The 12,345-nt window shown below is 62.8% G+C and overlaps 2 protein-coding genes across 2 annotated transcripts; one reads left to right on the forward strand and one right to left on the reverse strand.

Annotated features, from left to right (window-relative positions):
• Positions 1–1,915: 1,915 nt before the first annotated feature.
• LOC108501880 (fibulin-7-like) lies at positions 1,916–5,049 on the reverse strand. Its single transcript, XM_017824167.1, has 8 exons — positions 4,981–5,049; positions 4,375–4,531; positions 4,042–4,212; positions 3,747–3,872; positions 3,461–3,583; positions 3,229–3,366; positions 3,008–3,146; positions 1,916–2,276 (listed from the first exon to the last, which is right to left on the reverse strand). The coding sequence occupies exons 1-8, from the start codon at positions 5,047–5,049 to the stop codon at positions 1,916–1,918; spliced, it is 1,284 nt and encodes a 427-aa protein (XP_017679656.1).
• Positions 5,050–6,867: 1,818 nt separating this feature from the next.
• On the forward strand, positions 6,868–11,834 carry LOC108501935 (C-type lectin domain family 18 member A-like). The gene is made up of 12 exons (XM_017824296.1): positions 6,868–7,080; positions 7,876–7,967; positions 8,559–8,783; positions 8,858–8,955; positions 9,507–9,628; positions 9,712–9,819; positions 10,152–10,244; positions 10,384–10,490; positions 10,630–10,759; positions 10,830–10,926; positions 11,018–11,109; positions 11,272–11,834. Exons 1-12 carry the CDS (start codon positions 6,981–6,983, stop codon positions 11,307–11,309), a joined length of 1,302 nt encoding a protein of 433 aa, XP_017679785.1. The 5' UTR covers positions 6,868–6,980; the 3' UTR covers positions 11,310–11,834.
• The last annotated feature ends 511 nt before the right edge of the window (positions 11,835–12,345 follow it).

Below are 12,345 nucleotides of genomic sequence, written 5' to 3' on the forward strand. Positions count from 1 at the left end.
GAAAAGCCCTCTAAGATTATCGAGTCCAATTGTTAACCCTGCACCACTATGTTCACCGCTAAACCAGATGCCCAAGTGACACATCCACACACCCTTTGAACACTTCCAAGAATTCCACTGCTGCCCTGGACAGCCTTTTCCAGTCCCTGACCACCCTTTCTGTGCAGAAATTTTCCCTGATATCCGATCCAAACCCCTCCTGGCACAACTTGAGGCTGTTTCCTCTCATCCTGTTACATGTTACCTGGGAGAAGAGGCTGATCCCCACCTGGCTACAGCCTCCTTTCAGGGAGTTGTAGAGAGTGATATGGCCACTCCTTTTCTCCAGGCTGAGCCCCGCCAGGTCCCTCAGTCACCCCTCATCAGACTTGTGCTCCAGACCCTTCCCCAGATCCATTGCACTTCTCTGGACACACTCCAGCTGCTCCACATCCTGCCTGCAGTGAATTTTGAGAAGTTTTACTGTCATTAGCAGTCAGTAACGTGGATGTAAGTGATTAATCAAGTCGTGTTGTCCCTGAAGGGCAGAAGAAACCAGCCCCAAACCCCGTTTGTGGTGGCCGGTTTGGCCGGGACACCTCGTGCGCAGGGATAAATATTTACCCCTGTAATTCCCCACTTTGTATCCCAGCCTCTCTCCGCAGTGGGCACCAGCCAGCTGCGGATTTTGGTGACGCAGCAGGGCCGGCCCTGCCAGCCCTGCCCGCAGCTCCACTGCCCTCGAGGAGGCTTTTCCCTGTCCTCCGGCGAGGCAGCCCCGCGGAGCCCCGGGAGCCGCTGCCCGGCGCACAAGGAGCTCTTTATGAGCCGCCCGCCGTCTGCGCACAGCGGCTGCTTTGTGCTGGCCGGACACTCACCTGAGAAGGCTTCTGTGTGCCGAGGGAAGGGTGTCCTGGAGGCGGCATGTCCTTCTCTTGCTGTCCCCAAAGGCCCTCGTCACCTTTTCAACCTCCGGCTGCCTGCGGCTCTCCCTGCGCAGGGGTCTGGCCGTGCCGGCGGTGGCAGGGGGTGCCCAAGGAGCCTTGGGGGCTGCACCTCTCTTGTTCTCTCAGCCCACCCTCCTCGAGTTGGGTGCAGGGGAACAGCTGGAGTGCTTGGCGAGCTGTGGAGCTCTGATCAGCCACGTGGCTGGCTCTCGTCAGAGCTGTTGCAGAGGGAAGCCTCCTGGACACAAGGAAGCACGGCCCCATCACCATCCCCTGCTCACCAGAGCATGTTCCAGGCGCTGCCAAAGGGGCTGAGGACAGCCTTGGTTGGGCAGGATGTGCAGGGCAGCTTGTAGGAAGGTGTCCTTGCCCATGGCAGCGGTGTTGGAATGAGATGATCCCTCCCAACTCAAACCATTCTGTGATTCTATGTTTAACCCATCTCCCAGTCCTGTGCTGGGGGGTTCCTTCAGCACAGCCCCCAGCAACAGTGGTGCTGGAAGGGACGTTGACACTGCATGACCCTGGGTGGGTTTGGCAGTTCTACTGGCACCCCAAGCTCTGCAAATCTGCCATGAGCACAGCCCCCAGCCCCCAGGAAGCTTGCCCCAGGAGCGTGGGGTACGGAGCAAGGAGGACACCCTTCCTACAGCCACTTTTCTTTTATTAGAGATTACAAGATACAAGAAGCTGGACCTGCATGCCAAGTGCTGTTGGCTCGCTCTGTCTTTCTCCTCTGTGTGCTCTGCAGGCAGAGAGGAGGGGGGCTGGCAGAGATAGACACTCAGGCTGGTCCCCCCATTGCCCGTAGGGTTTTTCCTGCAGGGACACCGTTTTTGCTGTGGTGCCTTTGCCCTGCCAGCCATGAGCAAGCATTATGGGAGAGAGCTGTCTCCAATGGGACAAGAACTGGGACCACTGAGCTGAACGTGCTCCATCGCTCCCCAGGGGAGACCCCGACTTGGCCCCACACCTGCCTCCAAAGGGGATCAAAACACATACGGGGACACAAAGACCGTGACCTTGAAGATGTGCTTGCCCAGGAGGACTTTGCGGGAGAACTCGCTCATCTCCAGCTCCACCTCCAGCGTGGCTGGCCCCGCCACGGGGCTGGTGAGCAGCAGCTCTCCCGTCTGCCGGTCGGAGCGCCGCACGGAGAAGACGCCCTGGCCCCGTCCGCCCGTGATGGCGAAGCGCAGGCTGTCGCCCACGAAGCGGGTGGTGGACATCTTGAAGAGGACACGGGGCACAGTGCGGTTGGCCTGGAGCGGCAGGTAGTGGAAGGAGATGGAGGTGGCAGCCAGGAGGCAGGCCCGGCTCTCCATGGGGCAGGGGTTCCTCTCGCACTGGCTGCCGGGAGAGAAGGGGTGCCACCACTCAGAGCTGTGGTTTGGCTCTCTCAGAAAGCTGCCCTCATCCTTGCAAACAAGCCCAGCCCATGCCACAGGCAGCATCTCCAGCCCCACTGTTGGTCCTGTGGCAGAGCAACCCAAGACAGTCACATCTGAGCGTGCCCAGCATTGGATCTCTACCTGGCCCCTGCTTCTGCCAGGCAAACACCATGCCTTGCAGGGACACAGCTCTGGGTGATGCTCTAAGGCTGGGACTGGGGGTAGCCTGTCCCAGCTGGAGGCCAGGGATGGAGGCAGACACGCCTCCTGAAGACGAACATGTCAAGATCAGGGATGCTCCTCTGCTTGGGTGTTTTTGCTCAACCACAAAGCGGTTTAATCTCAAGAGTGCGATGGCCACTGCTAGAAGGCAGCCGATGGCAACACATGGATGCACAGCAGAAGGGAAATAGTGTCTTTCCCCACAGTATGGGGCTCTGGGGGGAGGCAGGATTCTGGATAAAGGCACCATATATCGGGGTGCTCCTGCCTGCACCTCCAGCATCCCCAGATCATCCAGGAGCATGCCAAGCACACCTGGGCACCCCACGTGGCAATTTGCTACCAGTGCTGGCTGGCACTAGCCCTGCTGCCCCTGGGTGACACACTACAGCCCCCAGGGCACAGCAGGACCCATCAGTCTGGGAGAGGGCACAACACAGCCCGAGCCACCCGCAGTACGGTACTCACAAGGCAGAGGTCTTCACATAGCTGGTGTTGTGGCGTGGTGGGGGGCACTTGGGGCGCACGCAGCGGTGGCCCCCGAAGGTGTTGATGCAGAGGTCGCCCTGGGTGCAGTTGTGCTGCTTCCCGACGCACTCATTCACATCTGCGGTGGGGACACGGGGTGAGAGGGGATGCCCCCACTGCACCCTCTTCCCACGGGATGCTCCCTGCCCTGCCACTCTCACCCTCGCAGGCGTTGCGGTCGGCATGGAGCAGGTAGCCGGGGGGACAGAGGCAGCGGTAGGAGCCAGGGAGGTTGAGGCAGTCGTGGAGGCAAATCCGGGTCTGGGGGCTGGACTGGTAGAGCAGGCACTCATCCACGTCTGGGGGGGACAAAAGTGGGGAATGGCCAGGGGGCCCGTTGCCACCAAGCCTTGGTTTCCCCCCCTCTCCCTGCCATCTTCAGCCCTCTTTTACCTTGGCACACACCACCGGCTCTCAGCTGGAAGCCGGTGTCGCAGCTGCAGCGCCGGGAGCCTGAGCGGCCCTCGGCACAGCGGGGCTGGCGGCTGAAGGAGGCGTTGCTCAGTGTCACCCAGTCTGTGGGGGACAGCGGGTGTCACATGCTGGGTGGGGCATGAGGAGATGGGTGGAGGCTGAGGTCCCTGGGGGGGCTGCCAGGGAAGTGGGAGATGGTGCAGCACAGCCAGGTGCTGTCCCCATGAGCATCCCCATCCTCCACGGTCCAAACCCGGGCACCTACAGGAGTAGATGGGGCTCTGGCAGCTGGGGCCTGACCAGCCTGGGGGGCAGAGGCACGTGTAGCTCTGGTCACCATCCACGCAGGTCCCGCTGTTGGCACACGGGTTGCTGGAGCAGTCATCCATACCTAGGGAGAAGCAGCTCGTGAGCACCAGCTGGAGAAGCACATCCTCACTTCACCCCCGTGCCCGTGGCTGCAGCCTCTGGGCAGAGCGATGAAACCCTGTGGCTCAGGGTGAGAGAGGAGCCCACGGGCTGGGCTGAGCCCATGGCACCCCAACCCCACTCCACTTCACTTCTGCAGAAGGGCTGGGTGCCGCTCCACGTGCGGTTGTGCCGGCAGCTGCGCGTCTCCGAGCCCACCAGCTGGAAGCCACTGTCGCAGACGAAGTGAACGTCGTGTCCCACCCGCACACTCCGGCCCAGCATCCGCCCGTTCAGGGGCACCGCCAGCTGCGGACAGGTGTCTGTGGACAGACAGACACGGGTGAGGATGGACACCACCAGGTGGAGCTGGCCCCAACCCGGCGAGGAGCTGGGGGTGCCTTGCCCAGGCTGTCTGTGGGGGTCCAGGTGTCAGAGGCAGCCCTGTGGGGATGTCACCGGTGGTGGTGACTGGCCGGGGGTACCATTGCGTTTGGTGGGCTGTCTCTGGAGGTGGCTCTGGAGGATGGAAAGCTGGTTCCGGAGCCCACGTGTACCCTGAAGGTGAGCAGCCTCCTGCGCCGCCAGCAGCTTCTGCATCTGCCGCACCGCGCTGAGCGCCTGCTGCCGGCTCAGGCACTCCTGGGGGGACACGTGGACAGCCCTGTCACCTGCTGGGCTCCTCTGCCACCCTGCTGCAGCCCAGGGGGACCCTTCCAAGCAGGCAGCATCTTTGGAGTTGGTTTGAATATCTTGTCTTGGGCAGAGCCCCTTCCCATTCTAATTGGGGTCCGCCCCTGGCTCCATGTCTGCTCCAGCCTCAGCCCTCCCCACCCAGCCCTGCCCGGGCATTTGGATGCTGAGGAGCAGCTTGGATGCCCCAGGTGGGTTTAACATCGTCTCACTGCTGCAGTGGAAAAGTCCTATGATCACCCCCTTGGCCCTGGGCAGCCCCACGGGTGTCATGGCTGTGCTGTACCCACCATACCGGGCTGGTGACAGGGTGCTGGGGTGTGAGAGGTGGGTGCTGATTAGCCCACAATGGGGGGTCTGCTATGGGGCTGGAGGGAGGGAGGCATGAGGGTCCTTACCTGGGCGCTGCCAAGAGGCAGCTGCAGGATGCCCAGGGCCAGCCAGGCTGGCAGTGGGATGAGGAGCATCACGCCGGGGCTGGCTGCAGGGACGAGACGCCGACGGTCCGGTTCTGCTCACAGCCTCGCTCCTCACTCGCTGGGATTTATCCGCAGTGTGTGCCTGTGTGTTTGTTGGTTTTTCTCCTGGCCGAGGCTGAGCTGTAGGAAAGTTTCCCCTTGGCACTGGCGCCAGCCTCTCCCTTCCCTTCCCTTCCGTTCCTTTCCCTCTCTGCACATCAGAGGCTTTGGGGCCTTTCATGTCCCAGGGCCCGCAGATGCCGGGGCCAGGCGGTGGCTGTCACGGCACTTACGGCAGTACCAGGCTCACCCCACGGCCAGCCCCGGCTCTGGGGCTTCCCAGCACGCAGGGATGCAGGATGAGGCTAATCCCGCGCGTTCGCTAAGCCTGGGAAAGTCTGCTGTGAGAAAAGATGGCTTTGGGGTCTGTGCTGGGGTTCAGCTCTCTGGAGGGGCTGGGGCCGTGGGGAAGGGCAGCCCAGGAATGCTGTGGACTCACTGGACTCAGCACAGCTTTGCTGGGGTGAGCTCAGCCATGGCTGGAGTTTAGAGTGGGACCCCAGGGATCTGATGCAGCCTGGAGTTGGGATGCAGGTTGGTGTTACAGTCAGCATTAACATTAGGGTCAGGGTTAATGTTAGAGTCAGCATTAGGGCTAGGGATGAGGTTAGGATTAGAGTTGTGGTTAGGGTTGGGATTAGGTTTAAGATTAGGATTAACATTTGGGTTAGGTTGGGGCTAGGATTAGGGTCAGGGTTAACATTAGGGTTAGGTCTGGAGTTTAAAGCTCGGGTTAGCATTAAACTCATGATTAGGACTAAGGTCAGGTTTTTTCTTAGGGTTAGAGTTAGCATTAGGACCAGATCAAAGGGTTCAGGTCCATATTAGCAGGAAGGTTTGGAGGAGAGTTGGGGTTGGCATTAGCATTAGGCCAGGGTTCAAGGCCAGGGTTAGGCTCGAGGTGAGGGAACTGAAGCATTTAGAGCTGGGTTTATGCTGACACCCAGCTCAGACCTGACAGCTGACAGGCAGGATGCTCTTGGTCCCTCCTGCCTGTGGCAGCCCAGAGGAAAGGGCACGGCCACATGCGCCTGTCCCCTGGCCACCCCCAGCAGGGATGTCTGAAGCCCACACCTCTGCCCTGTGCCAGTGGAGCAGCTGCCATGGTTACTGGGAGCCCTGTGCTGGGGCAAAGCCTTCAGGGTGCTACTGAGCCCCCCGAGCAGCCTGGGCTCCGGCCCCACTGCCTGACCCCGAGTGCCTGCTGAGACATCCCTCTCCCTGAGCTCGGCATCTCTCCCGGCACCGGCCCCCCAGCCCTCACATCCTCCCACCCTGTAACCACACTGCCCAGCTCTCCGGAGCGGGTATTTGGCTTCCTGCCTGCAGCGGTGTGTGTTACCTCCCCGGCATGTTTAATTCATGGGGCAGGAGGAAGGCTGGCAGCAGGGGCCCCCTGACTGCCCCAGCCCCTCGGTATCCAGTCTCCCAGGGTCCCAAACTGGGTTCCGATTGCGACCTCGGCTCCTGCTGCCTCTACACCCCGACCCCGGCCCGGCGGCGGGGCTGGGGCAGAGCACGGGGGGCTGACCCCGCTGCGGGACATCCCGGCGGGGCTGCAGCCCAGGGCCCCGGGACTTGTCTGCCACATTCGCTCCAGCGAGCAACTGTTTTGACAGAGCTATTACTCACCCGTCAAGCTTTTGTTCGCGCTGCCCAGCGGTGCCTGTCTGGAGTCCTGAATAGGATCAAATCCTGCCACCAGACACACACACACACACACACACACACACACACACACACGCACACACACACACGCACGCGGGAGCGCGCAGGAGCGCGCGGCCGAGCTCGCCCCAAAGCCGGGGCTGCTGCGGGGTGGTTCGGCTCTCCACAGCCCTCCCCCCGGAGCCTCTGGTCCCCCCCATCCCAGAACCGTCATGGAGCTCTTGGTCCTGCTGCTTTGCAACCTCCTGGTGTGGAGGGTGGGTGAGACGAGGTCGGATGCTCCAGAAAACTTGTCCCCGCTCGCACCAGGAGGTAACTGGGAAGAGGGGCTGCTCCTCCGGCAGCAGGGCTGGGAGGCAGCTGGTTTAGGGGGTGAGTGCACCCTGAGCACCCGCTGGGACAGACCAGGCGGGCAGGGGACTGGGTGGGTGATGGGTATCCAGGGATGGCAACGAGGATCTCGATGGGTGGTGGAGGCTGGGGATGGGATGGGGCTGGGAGGGGGGCATAGATTTGGTGATGGGATGGAACTGGTGATGGGATGGAGCTGGGGGGGCTCTGGGGCTGATGATGGGATGGAACTGGTGATGGGATGGGGCTGGAGAACTCTGGGGCTAGTGATATAATGGACCTGGGGCCAGTCTGGGGCTGGTGATGTGATGGAACCTGGGGGGGCTCTGGTGCTGGTGATGGGACGGAGCTGGTGACAGAATGGGGCTGGGGGGTCCTGCAGCTGGTGATGGGGACTAGTGACGGGTCCAGCCCGGAAGGGTCTGGGTGCTGGCAGGACAGAGGTAGGGGGTTGGGGGTGGAGCGGGCGCATTCCTGGCAGTCTCAGCCCACCCGTGCGAGACAGGGGCTCAGCGGGCTGGCCGCCCCCCCGGCCCCTTGCCCCTTTTGTGCTCCCAGCCCAAAAGCGCTTTCTTCTCTCCCCTCAAGTCTCCATGGAGACCTGGGTGCCTTCCCCGTATCCCCGGCTGCGGTCGGGCCCTTCAGGGAGAGTTCCCACGGCTTCCCGAAGGGTCTGACCACAGTCAGGGATATGGGGAAGGCACTTGCACCCCCCGGCCCCCTTGGCCCCATCCCTATCCCCTGCTGTCCCCCCAGCTCTCAGCATGAAGGAGACCTTCCTGGTGCTCTCGCTGCACAACAAGCTGAGGAGCAAAGTGCAGCCCCCCGCTGCCAACATGCAGAAGCTGGTGAGCCCCCTCACAGGTCCCATGTCCCCCACCTTCGATGTCACATCCACCTACCACTCCCTGCCCAGGGAGGGGGGTAGCCCGTGGGTGCTATGCAGTAGTTTGTTAACAAGCTAACGAAGCAGAAGACCTGGTGTGGGGCCCCAAGGGAAGGATGTACCACCAGCACTGACAGATCGAGGGCACGCCAAAGACAGGGCTGGTCCTTTGAGGTCTTTTTTGGGGTCTGCCATGTCCTTCTGATGTCCCCTGATCACCCCACACCTGCACATACCAAGGGCAGGGCTGGTCCTTTGGGGTCCTCTGCGGGGTCCCTCATGTCCTGTGATGATCCTGGATATTCCCCAACCACCCCATACCTATGCAGACCAAGGACAGGGCTGGTCCCCAGGGGTCTTCCATGGGGTCCCCCATTCCCCATGATGGCCCTTGGTGTACCCCCAACCACTCCACACCTGAGCACACCAAGGGCAGGACTGGTCCCTAGGGGTCCCTTGCAGCATCCCCCATGACATCCCCCAGTCATCCCCTGGACTGAGCCCCTTGTCAGCCCCCAAATTCCCCCTGAGTGGCTCACACCCATCCCTGCAGGAGTGGAGCGAGGAGCTGGGGCAGCTGGCAGGGGCACGGGCAGCCAGCTGCCTGGAGGGCCCCACTCCCCCACTAGCCCCACAGCTGGGCTGGAACGAGGCCCTGCTGCCGGTGGGCACGGGGGGCTTCGTATCCGTGCTGGAGCATTGGTTCGCCGAGGGACGTGGCTACAACTACGGGACGGGGCACTGCGCCAGCAATGCCACCTGCCACCATTACACCCAGGTGGGCACGGGGCAGGGGTGGCACTGGGGGGCCGTGGGGGTCCGGGGCACGGGGTGACACGTGTCCTCCTTCAGCTGGTGTGGGCCACGGCGGGGCGGCTGGGCTGCGGCCGGCACCGCTGCCCCGGCCCCCACGGCCCCAGCGAGGCCTTCACCTGCGCCTACAACCCGGGGTAAGGGCTGGGGGAGGGAGGGACAGGGGAGGGGATGGGGGGGAGGACACGCCGGGAGGGGCAGGGCCATGTGGGATGGAGGTGGGGCTGGGGTAAGTGGGTGTGGCTTATGGGGGTGGGCGGGGTCTCTGCTGGGTGTGTCCCGGTGGATTGACCTATGGGGATGCACGGTGAGGGGTGGGGGTGGAGCCATACCATGCTGGTAGGCGGGGCTGGGTGGTGGGAGTGGGCGTGGGTGAATGATGTGGGCGGGGCCACGCATTGAAATGGGTGGGGTGGGAAATGTGGGCGGTGCTATGTTTGGGAGTGGGCGGGGACTTGGTGCCATGGGAGGGGCTATGTGTTAAATGGGTGGGGCTGAGTGTGGTGGGTGGGGCTATGTGCAGAAGTGGGCAGGGCTGTGAAGTCTAGGCAGTGTTGTGCACTGGAAGAGGGCGAGGCTCTGCCCAGAAAAGGGTGTGGCTTGCCCAGGTGGGCGAGGCCCTGCCCAGAAAGGGGTGTGGCTTGCCCGGGTGGGCGGGGCATCCTCCTCCAGCTGCCTGCGGGGCCAGGGGCAACTGGGAGGTGGCCGGGATGCCCGTCCTGCCCTACAAGCAGGGCCCCTGGTGCTCTCTCTGCACCGCCGGCCTCTCTGGCTGCTTCAAGTCCTGGGATCACGGCGGCGGGCTCTGTGGTGAGTCCCTGCGGTCCCTCCGGCCCCTGTGTGGCCCCGGCAGTGCCACTGCTGGCCCTGACGCCCCCTCCTGCTGTGCCCAGAGGTGCCCAGGAACCCCTGTCGCATGAGCTGCAGGAACAGCGGGCGCCTCGACATGAGCAGCTGCCAGTGTGACTGTCCCCCCGGCTACACAGGAAGGTACTGCCAAGGTGAGAGGGCACCACACAGCCCTGCCTCTCCTCCCCTCTCGAGGCACGTGCATGGCTGCTCTGGGTGCAGGCCATGCGTGTGCAGGGTGGGTGCAGAGGGTGCAGGTACAGAGCTGATGCAGGGCATGCTTGGGCATGGCCAGTGCAGCGCTCACAGCCTGCTCGGTACCCGGGTGCCCACAGTGGTGCAGCACCAGGGGCACCAGCACAGCTCAGTGCATGTGTGGGTATGGCTGGTGCAGCGTGGGCAGCATGGACAGTGCCTGGGGTGCAGCGTGGGGCGGGCAGGGGCCACCGAGCCCCCCCCAGCTAAAGCAGCACCGTGCCCACAGTGAGGTGCAGCGGGCAGTGCCTCCACGGAAGGTTCAGGAAGGAGGAGTGCTCCTGCCTCTGCGACGCGGGCTACGGCGGAGCTGAGTGCGGCAGTGAGTCTGTGCCCACCTGTGCTGCTGCAGGGTGGCAGTGGGAACCCATGGGCAAGGACCCCCGGAGTGGGGTGGAGAGTCCTCTGTGGGCCCAGCTTGGCCAGCACAGGGACCCACCCGCTCCTGCCTGTGCCCCCAGCGAAGATCCAGTTCCCTTTCCACGCTTGCGACGTGCGGATAGACAGCGACTGCTTCATGGTGTCCCCCGAGGCCGACACCTACTATGGAGCCAAAATTAAGTGCCAGGTGAGCTCCTGGGATGCTCCGGGCATCCTTGTGCAGCTGAAAAGTGCCACCCATGCTCACAGCCCTCCTGGGCATCTCTCCTCTGCCTGGCGCAGGGCTGGGCCACACGTTTGGGGCAGACTCACTCCCTTCCCTGCAGGAGAAAGGGGCGATGCTGGCCCAGATCAGAACCCAGAAGGTCCAGGACATCCTGGCTTTCTACCTCAGCCGCTTGGAGATGGGTAACAGGGTGACAGACACTGATTTTGAGACTGGGAACTTCTGGATCGGTGAGTGACAGCAGTGGGCAGGGTGCCCGGGGTGGCAGCAGACATGCCAACCCACCTCCCACTCCCCCAGGTCTCACCTACAAGACATCCAAGGCTTCCTTCCGCTGGGACGTGGGCGAGCCGTCCTCTTTCACCAGCTTTGCTTTTGGGCAGCCGGACAACCAGGGGTAAGTGGATCTAGAGGACGCTGAGCCCTGCGTGGTGTCACCGCTGTGCCACTGCACTGCCTGGCTTCACCACCCTCCCGCCGGGACACAGGTTTGGGAACTGTGTGGAGATGCAGGCGTCGGCCGCCTTCAACTGGAACGACCAGCGCTGCAAGACCCGAAACCGGTACATCTGCCAGTTCGGTGAGTGAGGGGCTGGGAGCCCTCCCGTGTGTCCCCAGGGCTGCCAAGCCCTGGGGGTGCCAGTCTCCAGCTCTGCTGGGTCTGTCCCTTGTTGCCAGCCCTGCCCAGACCTCTGGGTGCTTCCTGGCATGGGGGGCACTGACTGTCCGCCTTCCATCACAGCCCAGGAACACATCGCCCTGTGGCAGCGGGACCCCTGAGCCAGCAGCCCTGGGAACTGGCCAGCGCTGGCTGCTGTGCCAAGCCTGTGGCTCAGGAAGACCCTGATGCTGTGCCAAGCCCGGACCATGGCTCAGAAGGATCCCCCCGTGGCTCACCTGCACAGGGGATGGGGGATTGAGGGGCCCCATGGCACTGGGACCTGGTGAGAAGGGGTGTGCTTTATGTCAGCATCCCCAAAACAGCGTCTTCTTCTGCCCCTCACCTTCCTCTCTCACCATCACACTGTGACACCTCCTGGGCAGGAGATGCCCCTGCAACAGCTGGTACAGCAGCATCCTTCTCTGAAATTGGCAGCTGGGCCGTGTCTGGACTGTGGTCTTGAAGTGACAAGGGGCCAAGGGGGGCTCCTGGGAGGTGCAGATCTCGGCACAGCTGAGGGTGAGGACCAGGCTCAACTCTGAGCCATAGTCCCGACCTGTGTGGGAACCTCCCAGCCTGCTGGGTTCCTCATGATCACCTGACTCTTTGTCATCACCCAGTTCCTCACCACCACCATCTGCCCAGCAGTTAATAAAGACCCTCTCCCCCTTGGGAAGAGCAGTTTGTCTCCCTTTGCTCTCCCAGCCCATCAGACTCTCCCTAACCACATCCCACATCCTGCCTGCACTAGGTGGTACCTCCATCTCCATCCCTGGAGCGAGTTCTGGGGTTGGAGGAGCCAGGACCAGTCCAGCCTCTGGCTGAACTCTTGTCTCCAGCACCTGGAGGGGTTTTGGAAGGGTGGCATTAGCCAAGAGGTGCTTCTTCCAGCCCCAGGACAGCCCCAAGTCAGGGCTCTCCACGTGCTGAGTGAAAACCTGTGACTCCAGTGCTGGTGGGTGCCAGTGGGTGCTTTTGAAGGGGACATGCCTCTGCCCTCCTCCTGTCCGAACAGCTCTCTCCAACGATGGGCTGGGCTGGGAATTAAAACGTCCCCAGCCAGGGCGCTGCGTGCCAGTTGGTTGTGTCCCCAGCTCCGTGGCGGGAAGGCGCGATCCACATCGCTGCCAGCAAGGCTGGGCTCGGGGCTCCGGG

The sequence above is a fragment of the Lepidothrix coronata genome, unplaced genomic scaffold (genome assembly GCF_001604755.1).
Source record: "Lepidothrix coronata isolate B3197 unplaced genomic scaffold, Lepidothrix_coronata-1.0 Scaffold110, whole genome shotgun sequence".
Lineage (NCBI taxonomy): Eukaryota > Metazoa > Chordata > Aves > Passeriformes > Pipridae > Lepidothrix > Lepidothrix coronata.